The following is a 17,356-nucleotide window of genomic DNA, read 5'->3' on the forward strand; positions in this document are numbered from 1 at the left end:
TAATGGATTCAGGTGAGGCATTCAAATGAGTGACTGTAATTTCAAGTGCCTGTCACAATCTGAAATGCCTTGTGTGACTACGGAACTACATTTCTAATGAGATGCAGGGTATCACATCACCACCACACGGCATATGTCAGAGTGTGGACTTCTCAGATTTGATCTCTATCAGATCAGAATTCAATATGAGATCAACAAGCCAAGAAACTGGTAACTTGTGTTATCTTGTACAATTCAAATGATGTGTATCAGTTTTATCACATGATAAGTGATGTGCTGGAATCCATTCAAATCTGGGAAGGACCACAATTGGAACGCAATTGGGATACAAACAAACTCCAAGAGTGAGTTTCAGGGCATTCTCATTCCCAACTTGTAAAGTGTTGCAGCTTGGTCTGTGGCCCCACGTGTCCAAATATAACTATCTGCATCCCCCTACTGTCCGTTCTGTTTATGCAGGGCTGCCTCCAGTGGCCATAGTAATAATGACAAGTGCAAAGGAGGGGTTCAGATGAAGTCACATAAAGAGTAAGGGGTGGATTGATGGATAGATAAGTTAAACAAATACAGGAATTTACCCATGAGTAGGCTCCGTTAGGAAACTAAAAGTCAATGTTGGCTTGTTTTAAATTATATACAAATATAAGTTATCTTACGTCACAAACGTAACATTCTCATCGTATTTAAATTAAGTTCAAACGAACATTAATTTGAACCAAAACCATGACTTTTCCTAAAACAAACAGTTGTGTTGCCTTAATCTAGCCAACTACTAGCACACTCTCCTTACTTACGCAACACCCGTATATAGTTAGCTTACATTAAATATGATAAACATTTATCCTACATCACCTACACAACAGACTTACATTTCTTCATACGTGTTTATTTACCTAACATCACGTTTGAAACACATTTAACTTACTTAAAACACTTAAACAAAGGTATGTGCATTACATATTAAACTTGTTTCACATATGTCGCATAAGGTTAACCACTTGTTCAAGTCTATCAGACTATCATGAATGTTTAAAAAAGAACTCCAAAGAAGCACCCAGTGCATTATAGAGTGACAACAAGGGGTCCTGGCTCTGCTGATTGATTTGAGGATTTGTGAGTAACTAGTGTTGAGTTTATAAAAGACACAAAACTCAAACCCTGCACTTAAAAATACTGTGCCAGTGTCTATGCACTTTGTGTAGATGCAAAAGAGTTTTAAAAATGTTTTTATTGGAAGACTGACATCACCCCCTTGGTGTAGATGCTTAGATTAGAACGATGACCTTTGACCTTGCCCATTGTTGCCATGGTTCCTCGGGCTCCCCTGCCCATGGTTTGAACAGGGAGGGGGCAGGCGGGGCTCGGAGCGAGAAGGAGGGGAATCTGAAAGCCCACGCGGATGCATAACCACAACAGGTGGTGTTGATTTAAGGGAGTTCTGCCTTTCCATGCGCTGGAACTGAACCCAATACATGACAAAGGAAGATCAAAGTGTGTTTCAGTGTGGTGCGCGAAAGTCCTTGTCAAACCATTCAGCTTCCTCCCATGAGCACTGTTTCTCACTCTCTCTCTCCGGCAAGCATATTTCCCCCCCACTCTCTCTCCTAAAAAGATCTGCTCACAGATGCTCCATCCGCAGCAACAGTGAGAACACAAACTGTCAATTCATTTAACAGCTCATTGTAGACTTATTAGAACAGGGCTTACCACTGTTCTGCTAATAGTTTCTCACACACTCTCCCTCGGTGCACTCAGAGAATGTCATGGAGGATTTTGATTCCACCCAAGGGGAGAAAAACATGATATTCTACAATTGAGGTTACACACCAGAGCTTGTGAGACACACACTAACACATGCAAACTCTCAAAGGGCACAGCAATGTAGTGTTTGGCAGAATGCCAGATCTCATCTCCCTGAGGCTCTTATACAATCCACACCATGTCAGTTTCAATTGCCAACTGCAAAGTGCATGCATACACACACATAAGAAGACATAAACACACAGTAATAACAAACTGCTCTGTACTCACATAGAGTCCTGTGTGCCTGTCTCCAAAGAAGGGGAAAGCAACAGAGATCTTCACGAGCCGGGAGCCTCCGTCGTCCTGAGCGATGGTCTGGGAGTCCCCCACGTCCTGGCCAAAGGGGTAGAAGTCCTCCAGGGGCACGGCGGGTTCCACCCCAGGCAGCAGTTCCAGGGAGAGCAGGGTGCAGAAGCAGGGCAGCAGGGCTTGTAGCACCAACACCATGGCCTCAGCCACCCAGGGATGGAGCTGACAGCAGGCACTGCAGAGGGGAGGGAGGAGCACACACACCTGAGGCAACAAGAGCAGAGCAGAACAAGACAAGACGCTGCGTTCCTCCTCTCAACCTCAGCAGTGTGAATCCTCCCCTGACTGCTCTCTGGCTCTGCCTCTTCTCCCCTCTCTTGTCCTTCAGTAGTGAACTGGGCTTCTTGTGTGAGACAGGGGAATACTGTAGATTCCTTGCATTCTGCTTGCTGCTAGGTACTGCATAAGCTACACTCCGTCTCACTAAAATGAAAAGAGGGGAGGAATGAAAGAGAGCGAGCAGCGTAATTCAGCTGAGATGTGTTTTTTTTTTTTTAACAATCCAGCGATTTGGTCCCTGATGGTCAGCTTAGAAATATCCTCAATAAAAGCTCTATTCTGCCTGCCAAAGGAGTTCTTTCAGTTTTGGCCCCACCTCCCCCACAGGGATTCACTACCTTGCATAATTAGCTCCTTCCAGCCAATAGCTGAAGAGAGGCCGGTAACTGGATAACCACTGGGCGGATCTATGATAATCAAAGGGCTGCTTTAAAGAAACTCTGACAGGATTTTCCCCTTTCAGTGGAACTCTCACTATGCACAGTTACAAAGTCATGCAGGGTTACACAGTGAGGAGACATGCATGTAGTGAAAATGCAATAAGTAAAGTGAATGTTGTTACGGTATGGGAAAGGTAGGACCCAAAAGCAGACTGCAAAAAAAGGTAAGTTGGTATAGAAAACAAAAAGCGAGCTTTATTGCGAAGCTGAGCACAAAAACATGGCATGAATCAACGGTAGCTCAGGAAAACAATAACATAAAAACTGACCGTGAAAAACATGGAGGAAGACCGGAGAGCAAAACATGAGACGTGAAGGGAGGACAAACAAACAATGAACCGACACCGAACACAGGAAGAGACAAGACTAAATACAGGGAGGGGTAATCACGAGACGAGAAACAGCCGGGCAGGGAAGGAGAAACACAAGGGCAACAGACAATTAGACACACCAGGGAAACTAACGACAAGGAGGAAAACATGACAGGGAGAACAGAAAAGCAAAATAACGCCACAACTAGAAACAACAAAACTCAATCCCTGACATAACCCCCCCCCCCCTCAAGGGACGGATTCCAGACGTCCCGAAACAAAGTCAAACACTTCCAACTGGGTGGGTGGAGGGGGTCCGGAGGACGGGTCTGGATCAACAGCCCAGGAAAGGCATAGTTCATTGAGGGGTTCTCGGGCGGACGGCCCGGGGGCAAGGCAGAGTCCATGGTGGGGGTCTCGGGCGGACGGCCCGGGGGCAAGGCAGATTCCATGGAGGGGGTCTCGGGCGGACGGCCCGGGGGCAAGGCAGAGTCCATTAAGGGGCGAAGGCCACAGCGGGCGAACTCAGGGGGCCGAGCATGAGGGCGAAGGCAGCGTCCGGAAGAGTCAGGGGGCCGGGCCCGAGGGCCGCGGCTGGGGAACTCCGGAGGACGGGCAGGTAGGCGCTGACGGAACAGCTCCCGAGGACGGGCAGGACCCGGTGTCGGCCGGACAGGAACCGGAGCCGGTGGGACAGGAGTAGACGGGATCTTGAGCATGACATGGGCTGCGCTGGTGTCAATGGGACCCCGGATGGAGCAAGGGCTGGTGTCGATTGGACCACCAACGCAACAGGGCAAGGAGTAGGCAGGACCCCCGGCGGGACAGGTGTCGGCAGGATCCCCCACGGAAGAGGACAAGGAGTTGACAGGACCCCCGGCGAGACAGGTGACGGCGGGACCTCCAACGGAACAGGACATGGGATTGGCAGGACCCCCGACAAAACAGTAGCCGGCGGGACCTCCAACGGAACAGGACATGGGGTTGCAGGACCCCCGACGAAACAGTAGCCGGCGGGGCCTCCAACGGCACAGGACATAGGGCTGGCAGGACCCCCGGCAGAAGAGTAGTTGGCGGGACCCCCAATGGGACAGGACATGGAGTTGGCAGGACCCCCAGCGGAACCTCAAACGGACCAGGACATTGGGTAGGGACTCGAGAGGAGATTCGAGAGGGAACTCGAGAGGGAACTCAAAAGATGACTTGAAAGAGAACTCGAGAGGGAACTCGAGAGGAGACTAGAGAGGGAACTTGAGAGGTGACTCGAAAACTAATAATAATAATAATAATGGCTTTAATTTATAAAGCACTTCATATTTTCATTCAAATCCCGAAGTGCTAACATCGTAAAAAGAATAAAAAGCAATAAGTAAAAATAAATAAGTAAAAAGAATAAAATAAGATAAAAGGGTGATAATAAATATATAAAAGGTCTAGGGAAAGGCTCTATTGAAGAGGTGGGTTTTGAGGCCTTTTTTAAAAACCTCCACGGTCTGTGATGCTCTCATGTGGTCGGGGAGAGCGTTCCACAGACTGGGGGCAGCCGAGCAGAAGGCCCGGTCTCCCATGGTACGGAGCTTAGTCCTCGGGGGTTTGAGGAGGTTTGAGTTGCTGGAGCGGGTGGTCCGCACGGAGGTAAGGGGGGTGAGGAGTTCCTTGAGGTATGGAGGGGCTGTTCCATAGATACACTGGTGTGTGAGGACGGAGACCTTGAATTCGATCCTCAATTCCACGGGGAGCCAGTGTAGTGATTTCAGGATGGAAAAGTGACTCGAGAGGGGACCTGAGAAGGAACTTGAGAGGGGACTCGAGAAGAGACTTGAGAGGGGACTTGAGAAGTGACTTGAAAGGGGACTTGAGAGGGGACTTGAGTCGGCCGGTACGCCAATAGGACACGGGGAGCTGGCGTCGGCCGGGGAGCCAGTACTGGAGCCGAAACTGGAGCCAGAATCATGGCTGCTGGGACCAGGACTAAGGCTGGAACCATGGCTGCTGGGGCCAGAACTGGGGCCGGAACCATGGCTGCTGGGACCGGAACTGGGGCCAGAACCATTGCTGCTGGGGCACGGGCTGGAATCCTGGCCCTGCGTCTCCTAGAGGCCCTTTGGAGACACCGTGGACCTCTACCAGGATAGTAGTCGGATCCCAGGAAAGGGTTAGAGGCTTGAGAAAAGTTTCCAGGACTACTAGTAAAAAGTTGTAGCCACTCAGGCAACAAACTCCTGAGCCAGGGCTTGCGAGCAACCTCCTGGCGTGCCTCCTTCAGAGCAGCCACTCTACCCCGTATAGATGAGGCGTCATACCACGTATAAAAAATGTACTCCAGAGAGTACCCAAGACGTTCCGCCTGTAGAATCAAAAAAGCTGAATTTGCTGAGTCCAAAGCTGGTCAGATCATTCTGTTACGGTATGGGAAAGGTAGGACCCAAAAGCAGACTACAAAAAAAGGTAAGTTGGTCTAGAAAATAAAAAGCGAGCTTTATTGCAAAGCTGATCACAAAAACATGGCATGAATCAAACGGTAGCTCAGGAAAACAATAACATAAAAACTGACCGTGAAAAACATGGAGGAAGACCGGAGAGAAAAACATGAGACGTGATGAGAAGGACAAACAAACAATGAACCGACACCGAACACAGGAAGAGACAAGACTAAATACAGGGAGGGGTAATCATGAGATGAGAAATAGCCGGGCAGGGGAGGAGAAACACAAGGGCAACAGGTGAACACAATCAGACAATTAGACACACCAGGGAAACTAACGACAGGGAGGAAAACACAGGGAGAAGGACCAGACAAGACACAAGGAGGAAAACATGACAGGGAGAACAGAACAGCAAAAATAACCCTTAAACTAGACACAACAAAACTCAAACCCTGACAAATGTAAGAACTGAAAAGAAAGAAAGAGTCGAAAGAAGTAGCTTGGCTCCAAAGAAACATACATATTTACATACAGTAAATCCATTTGTGAATGAATACACAAAAACACACGAATATATTACATTTTTCTTATTATCACAGAAAATAAAACATTATTTAAAGAATTTTTGGATTGGAGAATGATTACAGACATATCGAAAGCAACTTTGAAGGAACGATGATCTTCACAAAGTCCTGCAACGATCTTTGGAAGAAAACACTAGGGACAGCAGTGGAGACAGAGAGCGAAGGTCATTCTCGCATCAACAACACTAAATCCACAAAATCTTTTAATGGTGCGAACCAAAGCCAGAACTCACATGCCATGAAAGGGCAGTGCTGTCCTTCCCAAAGTTCACAGAAAACTTTTTCCAAAACAAGTTGTGTGGCCAAAAGAAAAACATAATTGATTATCAAAACCTTTCTGAAAATATATTGTATAACTGTGTTCTCACACACTCAATCACAACTTTGGCACATTATCATTGGTTGAGTCAAATACATGAACATATAATCAAATAAATTAGTTAACACCATATAATCTTTGCCTGAAAGACTAACTCAAAGCAGGGGAATATGCAAACAAACATTGTTAATATTTGAATCTATATTCTCATTAGAATACACAAACAGTGTTTCGACATATTTCGTAAATCTCCCCTCTGTGGGACTAATAAAGGTATTCTGATTCTGAAAATATAGTATAGGAATAATCATCAGAGTATGAAGCAGCAACTAAGGATACTTTTTATCATGTTGTTTCCTAAAAAAAATGACACAGCATAAACAGACTTAGAAACGCCAACCGCACCAAGCCAGAGGAAATCCTTAAAACAATTTGGCACATCCAGTCCACTTCTGAACAAAACATTCATTGTTTGTTGTTGTTGAGTTTGCGTGCAGATTAATGTAATCCGCAGTGCACATGTGCATGGGTGGGACCGAACGCCTTCGGAGAGTGTTTGTATGCGCGTGTGTTTCCAAGTGTGGACGTAGCTTGTAACATACTGTTGTTGGGAAGCTGCCAGAGGAGCAGTGAATGAGGAAGCCAGAGGTGCTACATACTTCAGTGCAGGCTCTGCCTACACACCGGGCTGCAGCATCTGATTCAAATAAGCCTTTCGTCTTCTTGTCTCCTTGTCTCATGATCTAGCTGTTCTTTGAGAGTCATCACCTATTCAAAACAAAGAAACAAAACAAATTGAGGGAAGAAAACAAAAATACAGAGACATAAATCGAACAAAAGAAAGATAAATGATCCACACAATACCTGTTCCTCTAAGCATTTCACCCTCTGGCGATGAGCCTTCTCCCTGCTCTCCAAGGCCTGCTCTACTTGAAGCTGAGTGTCTCTCAGACGATCCGTCTCCGAATCTAACTCCTGGTGATGGCGGGCAGTCACCTCCAGGAGGTGCTGTGCATAAGAGTGCTCCGACTGGGACATTTGAGCCTGAGGACAGTTCACATAAGTTTATAGAAGTGTAAGAGAAGAGTAAAGGTCAGTAAGTGTAAACAGTGTTGGTACAGAAGGGGGACACAGAGTTTCTCTGAAGCTCAGCTGACGGAGGTCACGAGACCTGACACACAGGGGGTTCTTCTTAGAGCACAACTACAAAACACATACTGGTAGAAGGCAGTATTATGGATAGATGTAAACAATTAAATAGAACTCAATTAAAATTCAATTTGTAACAGCATTGAAACTCAAATGCAGAGCAAGATTTGTATGCAACTACTGTACATGAAGATAAAAGTACTAGACCAGTACTACTTGCTAATGTTTAAGTCTTTGTTTATATAGAACAATATATTAATACAATTCATGTTACACGGTGGAGGGCAGAAAAAGAAAATAAACAAATTATAACAACTACAGATTTAAAAACAATTTGGTATATAAAGAGTAAAACGTAGTATAATGAAATAAGTAAATGACCTAAACTCAGGAATGCTCTCCGATCAAAGTGATGTGATCATGACCAGGCTTGGGGAGTAATGGCTTACATTTTAAAACGAGATTACGTCATCAGGATACAGAAAAAAAGTAACTGTATTCGATTACAATTATAAAAAAAAAATGAGTTATCAGATTACTGTTAAATTGAAATTACTAACAGGATTACATAGTTACAATACAATTTTAAATAAAGATCGATATATATAATAGGTAGACATAATTAACTAATTTTCTTTATGGTTTATATTTAGGCTACTTTAATTCTTCTTTATTTTGAATGCATTTCTTTTTGAATGCAGTAGATGAACACCTGGTTTGATTAAATTAAAATGCATTAAAAATCATCTTATTGTTATTTATTTTATCATTTTTATTTGCTTTGCATTTGATATTGAGGTTTTCCAAAAGCAACGGAAAGTATTCAGGTTACATTACTTTTCTATTTTGATACTAATATTAGCCTACTGATTACTTTTTTTGACATGTAACTAGTTATTACATTTTTGAAGTAACCCTCCCAATCCTGACAAGTCTCTTGGTCCTGGCTAATCCCTGGCAGCTGAGAGACTCCTGCTCCCCCCTGGCTCTCAGAGCAGTGTCTCACCTGCACTGTCTGCACCTCCTCCTGCCTCTCAGCCAGCTCCTGTCCCAGCTGCTCCTTCTCTCTGGCAGCAGACGCCGCCTCCTCCTCCACCCTCAGCTTCTCCATCTCCACCTGACAACGACACAAGGGGTGACATAATGTGAACAACTTTACCATGATTGTTCTGCACTCATGTGCATTCCTGTAATGCGTGTAGCAGAAGCCAAGCTCAGAAGTTCTCACAGTCCACCAACATGTTTCCATCATTACAAGATGATTTGTACAATATGTGAATAAGGACATGAATAAGTGGGAAATGGAACAAGCTAAATTACACCAATGACACAAACTACAGTGTGATGAACAGCTAATTATCTTGATGCTCTCCTACCGAATGGATTATTATAACTGCACATTAATGTAACCTAACGCTTTCAGTGAATGCCCGTCCTGATCCGGGATGTGGCAGAAGGCATCTGAGCGACAATATACACATATTCGTATCTGTGCTTCCAGCAGCTCCAGAATTGACTCTGAGATGCTTTTAATTACATTTAAAGCGCTTTCAGGTTTGGCTCACTCGTATATTTAAGATGGTAGACCTCATATTCAGCATCAACACTTTTCAGGTCTCCTGACAAAAAAGCTGTTTAATGTTCTTGGGTCCCTCTAAATAGCGACTGTGCTTTTACTGTTTCAGCTGACACTATGAAGCTGTTTCTCATCGCCAATCAGACCTTTACGTTGTTTGCATCTTTATAACCTCAACTGTTCTTTATGATACATCCTACGTACCTCATTTGTGACATAGTTTGAATACCCTTAGTTGGATTACAAAGATAAAGGGATAGTTAGGATTTTTGTACAAGTGGGGTTTTCTATTGTTGGTGTATTAAATGATGGCTGGCACACCCCCAGTTTGGGAGATAAGAAACGTGCTGCTGCAACAGGGGCAGCAGTGTTTAGGACGCAAACAAACGTATATCAGTTTCACTTGACTCTATATCTAGAATATTTTCACTGCTTCAGCTAGCCACCAGACATAATTTTTTATCAGGAACAATTGGAGTTATTATAAATATAGCGAACACTTAAACTGATGTTTTTTTGAATATTTTTATTTTTAGATGGGCCTTTTTTATGAGGCTCAAATGTGCTTTGCTGCTTCAATCCACAGCAGCACTTCATACTCCTGGTTCTTCTGTCTTCTTTTCCACACTCCTGGTGTGACAACCACTATGTACTGTGGGTAATACACTGACTATGGATAAGTGCCTCATACAACCCCTCTTTACTGTATACAAATGTTAACTATCCCTTTAAGAATAAAGTCACTTTGGGAAATATGGCCCTCTGTTTCCAGTTTTATGCAAAGCTAAGCTCACCAACTGCTGACAGTAGATTGATAAAAAAGCATCCACTGCTGTTTATCTTTTTATCATACTCTCAATAAGAAAGAGACGTAATCATTTTTCCAACACGTCAAACAATTCCTGAAGTATACAGCAGTGCAGCTTATAGAGCACCTCACCTTCTCCAGAGTCTTTCTGAGCCCCGACTTGTCTTTACCAAGGCGCGTTAGCACCCTCTCCATCTCTGCTCTCTCACTCTGTAGCTTTTGCAAAGAACTCTGCAGATAGGTGACCTTGTCCTGGAGTTCCTGCTTGTCTCGCTGAAGCTGCTGGGAGCCCCCCAGGGCCTGCAGCTCGGCTCCCTGCTGTTGCTTCAGGCTCTGGTACACATTCATTACATTACATAACATTACATGTCGCTTTATCCAAAGCGACTTACATACTCAGTACTGTGGACAATCCCCACAGGAGCAGTTTGGGGTGAAGAGTCTCAGGGACACAATGACATGCTGACTGCAATGGGGTTTGAACCTGTGACCCCCTGATCCCAACACCAAGGCTCTATCCACTGCACCACACGCCTCATCCATACAAATAAACATCAAAATGGAGCCTCGACCGTTGCTGCCATCCGTTGCACTTTAACCTCAGCGTGACTCACCTCCTTCAGTGCCCTGTTATGTTTCTCCAGCTCAGAACTTTGTATCTCTAGGTGGTCTTGGGCTCTTCGAAGGCTCTGGGTCTGCTCGGTTAGTGTGTGGTTCATCCTCTTTCTCTCTGAAAGGGTATCTCGTGTTTTATCCAAACACTCCTATGGGCACACACACATGTTAAAATGCAATAATATATCATGGGTGGATGATGAGATGATTGGTCATGGGCACAGACATGCCAACTCTCCTAGAAAGGGGCCAAAGACAGAGACGTAACAGTTGTTCAATAGTTACTTATTGTTCTTGTTGTTTTGTTTATCTTTGTGGTCATTATGTGTCTCTGTGTGGTTGTTTTGGTACTGTATGTTTGTAGTTTGTTTTGTATGTGGTTATTTCTCTCCTATGAGTAAACAATGAGCCATCATTTCATTCAAACATGATTTTTTACTGACCCCTTTATTTCTCCCTTTCCCTTATGTTTTGTGTCTTTTTAAAGTCCTTGACATATTGTTGAATGTCGGGGTAAGTGTTGGGATTTTGCTCTCGCTTTTTACTGCACTGACCTGACAGCTTTTGAGCAAACCCAGAGATTTATACCAAGCAATGTCATGTTTTTGGTATCTTTAAAGTGCAGTCCCAAACGGAGGCCGGAAAGCTCTCCTGAGAACCTCTTGGAGAATGAATGCGCTTGCCTGAGCATTTTATCGCTCAGTCTTTGAGGTCATTCAGGAAAACCACAAATGTAAATAAGAAATGCTCAGTGTGTAGCTGAAAAGGTAACATAGCTGCACTGTAAATCAACACAGCAATGAAGGCATGGCTATTCATCTTATTTGGAAGTTTCAATGAAATCTCCTTATGTTAAGAGAGGGGAATGCTTACAAAAACAAATACACAGTGAACATGATTTGTTTTGTGTTACTGAAGTGTTTTCTCTTCCCTGTACCTGCACTAGCCTCCGGCCCTGCTTACTGGCTGTCAGAGCCCTCTGCAGCTGAGAGATCTGCTCCTGCAGGGCCCCGCTGCTGCTCCTGTTGTCACTGAGGCTGTTGGACAGTTTATGGAGCTGTTCTCTCAGCTGGCTCTCATGCTGCTCAGCGCGAGCCAGTGATGTGACCAACCGCTCCTCGCTGACCCTCAGCGTGGCACCGCGCTCCTCGCTCTCTCCCAGCTTCCTCCTCAGCTCTGTCAGTCTCTCCTGCAGGGCCCCTGACTCTGCCTCCAGTTCTGCAGCCCTGAGCTGGGCCCTCTGCAGCTCTCCTTCCAGAATGCGCTGGGAGAGCTCAAGACAGCTCAACCTGCCCTCTGCTGCTTGTAGAGACTCCTTTAGATTCTGCTGTTCTACTTTTGCACCTGATTGTAAACCCTGAAAGAGCTCCAGCTTGTCCTACAGAGGAATACACAAAGAGTTCATCAATTGTCAGTGAAGATGTTGTATGCTGTTTTAGTCAATCCTTCAGTCTCACATTAATTAAAAAGGTTTTCTTGAAACAAATTCCTGCATCAACTGCAATCAAATGATAACCACCAAATATTCATTAATTCTCAGAATTTTGACCGTCCATTATCTTAATTCCAGTTTCTAACCACTGTTGTTTTTTTATGAAGAAATCACACAAACATTCATTGTTTTCCCATATATTAAATGAAAGCTGGAATTATTTTGGATTTGTCAATGATTAGGATGTTCGGGGCTGAAAACAGGTACAAAGCACAGTTTGACCATTTTGTGAAAATGACTGTTAAAAATAGTAAGAACTCTAATTCAATCATTTTGAATTTACGGCTCTAAATTAAAAGCCTGATATAATAGAAAGCGTAATTTTATGCTCCATTGAACATGGTTTGAATTGGGAAGTGTTTCTCCTTAAGAGTTCTGTAGTTCAGCTACACAATTCTTTGATACTTATTACACAGCTTAGTTGAATACTCGATTCTGATCGGTCAATTTGGACATTTCAGCGGTTGTTAATACTCATTGAGTTGATAACACACCACTGCTATGCAAACTAATGACAGTTTCTAAGGAGGATCAAGGGAGAGAAGGAAAGAAGTTAAAATACTTCACAGACGTTTGTATGCTGTGTAACGGGCATTTTTTTTCTTAGCGGAAGCAATACGATAATTTTTAGGTTTTTAATTAATATTGGATTTAAATATAAATAAAAAGCCAAATATGTGCCTTGTTAGACACAAGTGTTAAATCTTTCTCATTGACTTCTACATACTTGCAGTGCCCTGGACTCGGCCTCAGCAGCTTGCAGACCAGTCCTGAATTGAGCTACCTCCGCTTCAAGGAGTCTCTTCTCCCTCTCTGTGCGACATGCTACTTTTTCCTGCAAGGAAAGGGCTGTCTGCGTCTCTTGCAAGCACTCTGACATCTCTCTTTTTCCTGGAACAATATTTGAAATGTTTGCTGTGTGTATATAAAGAATGATAAACAAATATTGACTGTGTTTGTAGGATTCACTGCTTTTCTTACCCTGTTCTGATTGCTTCAAGGTATCCTGAAGTTGAAGCAGCTGGGTGGCTGACTTCTCCTGGCTGCCACAGAGCCCTGTTATCTGCTGACTTAGACCACCTATCTGAGCCCAGGCTTCATCCTAAGGGGAATAACACATGGTCAGAGCTCAAAAGGTGCCAAAAGATTATTCTGAAATATTAACACACAAATGCAACAAGTTAACTCAATTCAAGATTGTTGAAGTGATTTAGTGGTCTAAAAAGCAAAACCGGCTTTAGGTCCATAATCCCACTAATGGAGATTAAAGGACACCTTTTAGGCAAAATCCACTTTTTCATGTCTTTGATACATCAACATGTGTCCCCTCTGTGGAAAGAGATTCTGAAAGTGTCAGGAAAAAAGATTCTCTCACTTTTTGTCCCGATCCATTTATATAAAAACCTGTCTGAAAATTAGCTGAGCAGATTTTGGCCACTATACTAAAGTAAAAGACAGAGAATCAGCACTTCTGAAAAAGGCCAGAAATAGAGGGGTATGAGGCATGGCTACAATGTATGATCTGTTTGGTATTTCAAGCCAAACACTTCAGAGACATATTTTGTATATATCTGAGACCAATAATATATTGATCAAAAACTGTATAATAGGGGACCTTTAAGTTATTAATACATTCAGATGTACCCTGTCTCTTTGTGTGTCCCTGAGTTCCTGCTGGAATTCCCGCAGGACTGAATGCAATGGGTCAACGTCCAGCTCTTCATCTTCACCATGCGACAAGGACAGCACCGATCCATCTGTCTCACTGTCGCCCCCTAACCAAAGAACACACTTATTAGTGGTTCTTCCCTATTGCAACAAAGAATCTTAAAAGTGCAAGACGCTATAGTACCTTTCCCTTGCAGGTGTTTCCTCCAGGGAGAGGAAGACCGTCTACGGGACCCAGGTGTGCCTGACAGAATTATTTGGCTGATGCCAAGAGTTTGGCGCAGAGCTGAATACAGCCTCGCCAACTTCAGCTCCAGGTCCCTGCGTTTGGCATCGGCCAGGCCCAGCTGCTCCTCCAGGCCGTGGACTCTGCTTTCAGCAAAGCCAACCTGCGCAGAGAGTTCTGTTACCTTGCTCTTGGCATCTTCCAGGGCTTCCTCCAGCTGGGCGGTGGTTTTTCTGTGCCTGCGGTCACCTTGCTGCTGATGAGCTTCTCTGTCCTGCAGCAGCTCGCGGGTCTGATGCTCCGATGTCTCCAGTTCCACCACACGGCGCTGCAGACCTGACACCTGAACAAACACACAGAACAGCATCACCACACAAACCTAATACTATATACTAATCATGCAACTATATGATACTGTGGATTATGTCATATGTAGCATACAGGTTATAAGAAAGAAACAAATGTAAGAAAAAAATCTCCTGTACATAGCACTTCGAAAGATTTGTTTATTTAAAGCAAAACCAGTAGCACTTAGAATGTTCTTTATGAACATTCTTTATGGTTGAATGCAAATATTGTAGCTAAGTTGCTTTGGATAAGAACATCAGTTAAATCAAATGTAATGTAATAAATTATGGAGGAAAGAAGCTGCAAAAATGAAAATTGACTCAATAACTTGTGCCAAACATAATAGCGAAGAAAATGGATAGTAAAATTGACAATAATTAATTAAAAAATGTTGACACAAGTTGTGACTTCTGTTTTAGTTTGCTTCTTTATTTATTTATGATAATCAGGGAGAATAAGGTTGAATTGAATTTTGTGGTAGGTTTTATGAAAGATTTGAAGAGTGTTTGCAATACTATGGGCAAAATGATAGGAACAAAAGCAGTGCAAACGGTGTTTAACAACACTGAAGGGTAATTCTTGAAGAAACAGTTCCTCAGTGTTACCTAGCGACGAACACTTCACTGTGTAAATAAAAGGGGCATGGTTTCTGGAAAGGGCTAATGTGCTTTGAGCTGACAACGTGTTCACTGACAAGGTTTCTTTTTTTTTTACAAGTCTTTTTATTTCATTATAGTGTACAGTAATCGATGCCATTTCATTTATATTGTAATATCACAGTACCACAGTACACTCACTACACTCCCCCCTCCCTCCCTCGACCCGCACATGCCCACACTGACGAAACCAAAAAAAAAGTGCTTATCAATATAACTTAAACAACAGAGCCATGAAAAGAAACATAAAACGAAAAAAATAAAATAATAATAATAATAATAAGCCCACATCAAAGTAAAACAAACGAATAATTATACAATTAATTATACAATACAGCGACAATATAGACAATGACAAAACAACTAGTATTTCCGGCCGTCAGGAAAAATAGCCACAGAATGCACCATTCCATCACTGGTCATATCTCAGATATATTTTCCAAATAAGAAAACAATGGCAACCACAGAGCTTGAAAGATATGTCCACGATTATACAGTATTTTTCCAATGTCATTTTTTCCAGAGGTAAAAAATTTGTTATCTGATCAATGAAAAGTTTAAATGTTGGAGGACGTTCATTCTTCCAGAGTAAAAGTATACATTTATTGGCAAAATATGTTATTGTGATTAGTATTCTGTAATGTTTGGCGTTCAGTTTAAAGTTTGGCATATCATTTAACAGGAAAAAAACATGGATTTTGGCTCATTTCGATGCCTAAAACGGCTTTTGTGAGCGCATGAATCGAATCCCAGAAATGTTTCAAGAGATCACAGTCCCAAAACAGATGCATAAATGTTCCTTCTTTTACTTTACATCTCGGACATTTTGGAGAGTTTTCTTTGGAAATGTTATGCATCTTTATGGCTGTGAGGTAAAATGTGTTGAGAAGTGTAAAGTTTGCTTCTTTGATTTTATTGCTTGTGAAAAAAACGTTTTCTTTCACAGATATTCAGCCAAGTAGTTTCATCTATCTGTATCCCTGTAAGTCCTTTTCCCAGATCTTTTTTAAAGTTGGAAAGGATGACTGAGCTCTTTTAGAAAAAAATGCATTAAATTCTCTAATTTTACCTTTGATCGTGGTCGATGACATCAATATCTCCTCCTCTTCCAACAATCCCGATCTCAATGTATTGCTTTTAATAATTGATTGGATCACGTTCCTAATTTGCAGGTATCTGAACAAATCCTTATTTGAAATGTCATATTCTGCTCTTAAATCATTAAATGATTTCAATGTTATATCTTTGGGAAACAAATGTTTCAATTGCTTTATACCTGATTTCATCCATTTGGTTATATTGATTGACAACAAATATTTGCTAAGATCAGGATTGTTCAAAATAGGAGAAAAGATTGAAATACCTGACTGACAAGGTTTCTAAAACAGTTTCATGAGATGTTAAGGGGGAAAAGAGTCATTGTTGAGGCATAGACTGAAACAACAATATACTTTGGACACATTTATGCCTTTATAGCAGAGCTTCTCAACTAAGCTCAGATGTTTGATGTTTAGATATCTGTTGTATTTAGTTTGAAAAAAGATACATGAACCAGACTTCAAGTACCTCATACTAATGTAATCCATTTGGAGTTGCCCTCATGCTTACGCCCCCCCAGGTAAGGGGTCATGGAACTAAAGATGGAAAAACAAATATATTTTATAGAATGACCTCTGACCTTTCCAGTACTGTACCTAGTGTATCAAAACGGCGAGTAACATTATATATTTTTGCAATGAAATCAAGTTACCTAATAAACCGCAGTTCAAATACATTTGAAAAAATATTTCAAACTTAAGCTAAACCATCACTGTAATATAAAGTGTCTTTTTGTTCATGTTTTCTGTCTTTGCATAAGTATGGCAGCAGGTATTCAAAGGTGGAATGTTTGCTCTAGCATGTTGTTAACAGAGCTGAAGGCCATCTACCTCATTCAGCGCTGCTTCTCTGCCAGCCTCACACTCCAGCACTCTCTGCCTGAGAGAGAAAGCCTCGCGCCGAGCTTCCTCCTCCTTCTGCTCCTCCTGACACACTAGGGCCTGCAGCTCTCGCAGCTCCTGTTTCTGACGGCTGTCCTCGCCTTTAAGGACCTTAACCTGCTCATAGTAACAAAGCACATGGTACTTGAAGGTAATCCTTTATTTAAAATAAATCAGATGGAAAGCTGTTAGCTCAATAATCTTTCACCTGTCTGCGCAGCTCCTGCAGGTTTCTGCGTGCTTGCAGGCGAGACTTCTCCAGCTCTCTCAGACTGCTCCGGAGAGTGGTTACCTCTTGGAGCATGGAGTTCCTACATTCCTCTGAGACAGACACTTTCTGATCCCTCTCCTCAAATGCTTGTCTCAAT

At 42.8% G+C, this 17,356-nt stretch overlaps 2 protein-coding genes across 4 annotated transcripts in view; both read right to left on the reverse strand.

The window, feature by feature from the left end:
* Nucleotides 1-3,464, reverse strand: part of sned1 (sushi, nidogen and EGF-like domains 1) — a 55,334-nt gene extending 51,870 nt beyond the window's left edge. For all 3 annotated transcript variants that reach the window (XR_013809992.1, XM_079691726.1, XM_079691725.1), the window contains exons 1-3: nt 3,101-3,464; nt 2,954-2,983; nt 2,032-2,287 (exon numbers count right to left, since the gene is read on the reverse strand). Coding sequence is in view for 2 of the 3 variants with exons in the window: in XM_079691726.1 (XP_079547852.1) it covers nt 2,032-2,287; nt 2,954-2,983; nt 3,101-3,312 (498 nt within the window). In the remaining variant the exon portion in view is untranslated. The remainder of the gene's footprint in view (nt 1-2,031; nt 2,288-2,953; nt 2,984-3,100) is intronic.
* A 2,137-nt stretch (nt 3,465-5,601) lies between these two features.
* Nucleotides 5,602-17,356, reverse strand: part of crocc2 (ciliary rootlet coiled-coil, rootletin family member 2) — a 41,554-nt gene continuing 29,799 nt past the window's right edge. The window contains 13 exon segments of the mRNA XM_079691814.1: nt 5,602-7,207; nt 7,210-7,239; nt 7,336-7,515; nt 8,627-8,737; nt 10,137-10,337; nt 10,619-10,768; nt 11,557-11,997; nt 12,839-13,002; nt 13,093-13,213; nt 13,756-13,886; nt 13,964-14,348; nt 16,938-17,105; nt 17,197-17,356. Of these exon segments, the coding sequence (XP_079547940.1) occupies nt 7,148-7,207; nt 7,210-7,239; nt 7,336-7,515; nt 8,627-8,737; nt 10,137-10,337; nt 10,619-10,768; nt 11,557-11,997; nt 12,839-13,002; nt 13,093-13,213; nt 13,756-13,886; nt 13,964-14,348; nt 16,938-17,105; nt 17,197-17,356 (2,302 nt within the window). The 3' untranslated portion in view covers nt 5,602-7,147.

Source organism: Notothenia rossii (genome assembly GCF_949606895.1).
Source record: "Notothenia rossii genome assembly, chromosome: 1".
NCBI classification, from domain to species: Eukaryota; Metazoa; Chordata; class Actinopteri; order Perciformes; family Nototheniidae; genus Notothenia; species Notothenia rossii.